Raw genomic sequence first — 5677 nt, 5'->3', positions numbered from 1 at the left:
AAGTAGCGTCTATATCAATTACACCTGCGGACCAGAACGAGCCTGCATATTCGACGACCGCGATTATAATGCAAACATTGACCAGGTATGTCCCATCTCGCCAGAAACGAAACGTTACATGGCCTTACCTTGCAGGGCTAAATCTGGCGGACAAGGATCCTATAAGCTCCGACCCTATTGACATTATTATTGGAGCGGATTTATACGGGCAGCAATTACTCCAAGGCGTCATTCGGGACTCAGGGTGTGTCCCGACCGCGCAAAGCACGGCCTTGGGCTGGATCCTGTCCGGTCCCATCCAAACTCCCGGCCCCGATGACGTCCACATCCACCATTTGTCCGTCCTCGAACACCTTGACCACAATCTGCGCCGCTTCTGGGAAGTCGAAGAGCTCCCAACTCCCCCGATTTTGACACCTGACGAACAATATTGCGAACGTCATTTCGCTGAAACACATTCGCGAACCTCAGAAGGCCCTTAGATTGTCCAATTGCCGTTTCGAGACGACCGACCGATTCACCTCGGAGATTCCAGATCGAGAGCGCTTAGCAGTTTGCGATCTCAAGAGAATCGCCTAAAACGAGACCCCAATTCCCAACGCGAATATCAGGAATTTCTTTCGGAATACCAGTCTCTTGGGCATATGCGAAAGGTCGATCCACCGTCGCTCATAGCACCTCCAAATGCTTATTACATTCCGCACCATCCTGTTATTCGCCAAACTAGTCAAACGATGCGTCTTCGCGTTGTTTTCAACGCTTCCAGCCGAACTTCAAATAGCAAATCCCTTAATCAACATTTGCACAGTGGGCCAAAACTCCAACAGGACCTGATCGCAATCCTGATTCGCTGGCGTCAATTCCAATATGTCTACGCGGCCGACATCGAAAAAATGTATCGGCAGATCCTCGTTCACCCTCACGACGTCGATTTTCAGCGCATCCTTTGGCACGGGTCTCCTTCTGCTCCGATTGACGAATACCAGCTGCTCACGGTAACGTATGGCACAACTCCAGCGCCATATCTCGCTCTCAGAGTGTTGAGACAATTAATCGAGGACGAAGGTTCCTCCTACCCGGACGCAGTGCAAGTTTTAAGCTACCAAGCGTACGTTGACGACTTCCTCTTCGGAAGTGACGACCTCACGTCACTGCGCCTGATCCACAACCAGACGATCCAATTGCTTCAAAAGGGAGGCTTTTCGTTATGCAAATGTGCGAGCAACGACAGCCGGCTGTTGTCCGACATCGACGAGGCCAATCACGGTTTAGCCGTCAGTAAATCCCTTCAAGTCGACGAAAATATTTCAGTGCTGGGCCTAACATGGAACTCTGTCACAGACCAGTTTCAGTTTCATGCACTGACTCCAGGCAATCAAATTACCACCAAGCGCGAAATGTTTTCTTCAATCGCCAAATTATTTGATCCTATGAGCTGGGTCGCTCCATTTGTCGTACTAGCCAATATTCTCCTCCAACAACTCTGGTCCTTGAAGTGCGACTGGGATGATACAGTTCCGCCAGACTATCTTCAAGAATGGCGCTTATTTTGTTCCGAATTTGCCGAGTTCCATTCACTCACCATTCCTCAGAAAACCTCGCCAAGAGTCATCACCACTCAAAGCCTTCACGGCTTTTCGGACGCTTCAACAAAGGCATATGCTGCAGTGGTCTATCTCCGAAGTGTTCTCGAGGATGGGACAGTCAGTTCGGCCCTTCTAATGGCGAAAACTCGCGTTGCTCCGGTAAAAACGGTCAGCGTCCCTCGATTGGAGCTATGCGCTGCCCTACTCCTTGCTCGATTGATCAAGTTCATTCAGACGTCCCTAATGAACAGGCCAATGGATTGTCACTGTTGGTCGGATTCTCAAATTACGTTAACGTGGGTGAATCAATCACCTTCGCGGTGGAAAACGTTCGTGGCGAACCGCGTTGCCAAGATTCAAACACTTGTGCCCCAATCAACCTGGCATCACGTCCCGACAGATCACAATCCAGCGGACTGTGCTTCCCGTGGAATCTCATTATCCGAGTTAAAATCTCACCGATTATGGTGGTCAGGACCACAGTGGCTTCGGAAGAATCCCCAGGAGTGGCGCCATTCAGGTTATGTCACTGCTCCGGATGCTTCCAAGGAGGAAAGGGGCCAAACCATCAAAATCCTGACCGCTACCGCAACTCCTTGGGAATTAGAACAACGATATTCCTCGTGGCCAAAACTTCTCCGAGTCACCGCATATGTTAAGCGTTTCATCGACAATCTCTGAACGCAAGCGAGACAAAGGGATACACTCACCCAATCCATTCCGTCACCCAAGGCGTCTCTCTTAATTTTGAGTCCCAGTGAGATTCACTGGGCCGAAATGTTTTGGGTGCGGCGCATCCAATCGGAGATATTCCCGGTAGAAATGAATGCTCTCCGCAAAACTCACCCGGTGTCGAAATCGAGCCCTCTCAAATCCTTGAACCCCTTCCTCGATTCGGACGGCTTGATTCGCGCAAGAGGCCGCCTGTCAAACGCACGATTATCTGTAAAAGCCAAGACACCGATTATTTTAAAAGCTCATCCACTCCTAACACTCCTGATTACAAGCACTCATCGTCAACTCCTTCACGCCGGCCTCCAACTCACTCTCGCCTACCTTCGGAACCATTACTGGATCATCCGAGCGCGAATGACCATCCGAGCTGTCCTTTATTGGTGTCTAGCATGCACTCGTGAAAGGGTTGACATTCCGCAGGAGCTCATGGGGTCCTTGCCGGCTCCGCGGGTCGAACAAGTAAAACGGCCGTTCACTCACTCCGGGGTTGACTATGCAGGGCCGATTCAAGCCCGAACTACACCAGGCCAGAGTCATAAGTCTGCCAAAGCATACATTGCGATCTTTGTTTGCTTGACAATTAAGGCGGTCCATATTGAGCTCGTAAGTGATTATAGTTCACAGGCCTTCATAGCAGCTTTCCATCGGTTTGTATCTCGACGCGGCCTCCCAACCGTTATGTACTCCGATAACGGCACTACATTTCATGGCGCGAACCGCGAATTAGCTTTAGCCCACCAATCCGTCACGAGAGATTCAAATTTTAACAATTTCCTAGCGTCAAAAGGAATTTCACGGCATTTCTTACCTCCCAATGCACCGCACTTTGGAGGACTCTGGGAAGCTGCTGTGAAAAGCCTCAAATATCACCTGAAACGTACTATCGGGTCCCACACTCTAACCTTCGAGGAACTAGCAACACTGCTCTGTCGGGTCGAAGCGTGTCTTAACTCCAGGCCTCTTGGAAGCACGTCGGAATACCTCGAGGAGTACTCGGTCTTAACACCGGGCCATTTCCTGATCGGTTCCCCTCTCGTGGCTCCATCTGAACCCAGCGTCCTTAACATACAAGAAAACTGATTATCTCGCTGGTAATTTCTACAGAGACTCACGGAAAAATTGTGGAAATCGTGGCAGCAGGACTACCTACACACGCTTTCCCAGCGCCCGAAATGGCGCACAGTCCAAAACCTCGACAAAAAGGGCCAGCTTGTCCTGCTCCGCAATTCGAATCTCCCGCCGTGTAAATGGGAACTCGGTCGCATCGTCGACTGCCATCCGGGAAGCGACGGTCTCGTCCGCGTCGTCTCTATTAAAACCGCACAATCCACGTATAAACGACCACTCGCGAAAGTGTGCTTTCTTCCCGTTTCGATTCATGCAGACAAGACGAACGAAACGGCCCTAAATTAAGCGTTATGGTTCTGTACCTTAGATGTAAGCCTATATAGATTTAAGTTAGATTGTAATGTACTTGTACTCACTGCGTCGCCATGTGCACACTCATGTCCACATCAGTACATGTCGCCACTAACTACGATCTTACTGCGCACTACGATTGTTGAATTAGTTCATTCAACAGGGGGGCGGTGTGTTCCGTTTCGACGAACGGAAAGTTCCATTGACGGTAGCGAGCATGCGCGCGAGCTCGCCGGCGATCGTGCCTGCGATTCCGCAAAATTTGGAAATTTTCGGGTCACGCTCGACCGAACCGGACCGTGGTGCGCGCTCGCCGTTCAGATTCAAAACCAATACCAACCAATTAAGTGCGAACGGTGTGACCTTCCAAATTAATTTCAAATCGCTTGTTTTACCGAACTCTAACAGTTCTTTGTGACGGGATTTATCAACTATAACCATTCACGCCTCAATTTATTGTTTCTGTTAATCCGGTGAAGTTTTGTGCTTTATAAAGTTACAACTTGTTAAGAGTTCATTCTTCATTTTCCAAATCTCGCCGTCCAGTCCTTAAGAAAAAAGGGCGAATCAGCTCCCATTCCAAACAGAAAAAGTATGCTAGTAAGAAAGCAGTAAGCTGGAAGCAAGCAGCAAGCTAGTAAGCAAACAGGAAGATGGAAAGCAAGCAGCAGGCTAGCAAGAAAGCCGTTAGATATTGAGTAAACAGTAAACTAGTAAGCAAGCAGTAAGATAGTAAGCAAGCAGTAAACTTGTAAGCAAACAGTAATCTAGTAAGCAAGCAGTAAGCTTGTAAGCAAGCAGTAATCTAGTTAGCAAGCAGTAGGCTAGTAAGCGAGCAGGGAGCTAGTGAGGAAGCGGTATGCTAGTAAGCAAGAAGTGAGCTAGTAAGCAACCAGTAAGCTAGTAAGCAAGCAGTAAGCTAGAAAGCAAGCTGTAAATTAGTAAGCAAGCAGTATGCTAGAAAGCAAGCAGCAGGCTAGTAAGAAAGCAGTTAGCTAGTACGCAAGCAGTAAACTAATAAGCAAGCAGTAAGCTAGTAATCAAGCAGTGTGCTAGTAAGCGAGCAGGGAGCTAGTAAGGGAGCAGTATACTATAAAGCTAGCAGTAAGGTAGTTAGCAAACTGTAAGGTACTACGCAAGCAGTAAGCTGGTAGGAAACCGTAAGCTAGTATGCAAGTGGTAAACAAGTAAGTTGGCAGTAAGCTAGTAAGCACGCTGTAAGCTAGTAAGTAACAAGTAAGCTAGTAGACAAGCAGCAGGCTAGCAAGAAACGAGTTAGCTAGTAAGCAAGCAGTGAGCTAGGAAGCCAGGAGGAAGCTAGTGAGGAAGCAGTACGCAAGTAAGCAAGCAGTAAGCTAGAAAACACGCAGAAAGCTGGTAAGCAAGCAGTAAGCTTACCCTCAGGGGCTGCCAGCCTTTCAGCTGCAGTACGGGCTTAACGAACCCGGGGTACCCGAGTCATACACACACCGTAAGCCTCCTGTTGGTCGTCACAACGACCCATTCACAATTCCCTATTGGTTTTGTGAATGGTACGTGACGGCAGGAGGAACGGGGGTCTTGGCTTAACCGCCTGGGCCACGAGTATGGCGACTCTATAAAATCGCCCTCCAATCCTAAGCTATGGTGCGCGGCGATGGGATGCATGGTTGGGGGAGAAGGCCCAATCCCAAGCGACCACCTCCGGGGAACCTGCCGAACCCCCGGAGTATATAGGCTTACCCGGGTAAGGCGGCTCTGCCCGGGCGGACCTTTTCTTCCGACCTGCTCGTGGGAATATTATGGAGTTCAATATTAAAACGGGGATGGGACGGGGTAAGTCAGAGGGGGAGGACGAAGGCGGTGTTGGGACTGGAGTGACGGCGCTCGCGCCGCCTCCAGCGCCTGGCCCGGCTTCGTGGAAGGTGGAGGAGGACGACGAGACTGCGTCAGTCTCG

At 49.7% G+C, this 5677-nt stretch overlaps 1 protein-coding gene across 1 annotated transcript; it reads left to right on the top strand.

Moving 5' to 3' along the window:
- Positions 1-644: 644 nt before the first annotated feature.
- Positions 645-2267, top strand: LOC143342783 (uncharacterized). Its single transcript, XM_076767004.1, has one exon. The coding sequence runs from the start codon at positions 645-647 to the stop codon at positions 2265-2267; it is 1623 nt and encodes a 540-aa protein (XP_076623119.1).
- The last annotated feature ends 3410 nt before the right edge of the window (positions 2268-5677 follow it).

Source organism: Colletes latitarsis, chromosome 6 (assembly GCF_051014445.1).
Source record: "Colletes latitarsis isolate SP2378_abdomen chromosome 6, iyColLati1, whole genome shotgun sequence".
NCBI classification, from domain to species: domain Eukaryota; kingdom Metazoa; phylum Arthropoda; class Insecta; order Hymenoptera; family Colletidae; genus Colletes; species Colletes latitarsis.
Note: the sequence above shows the minus strand (reverse complement) of the source record. Positions and strands in the feature narration are given on the sequence as shown.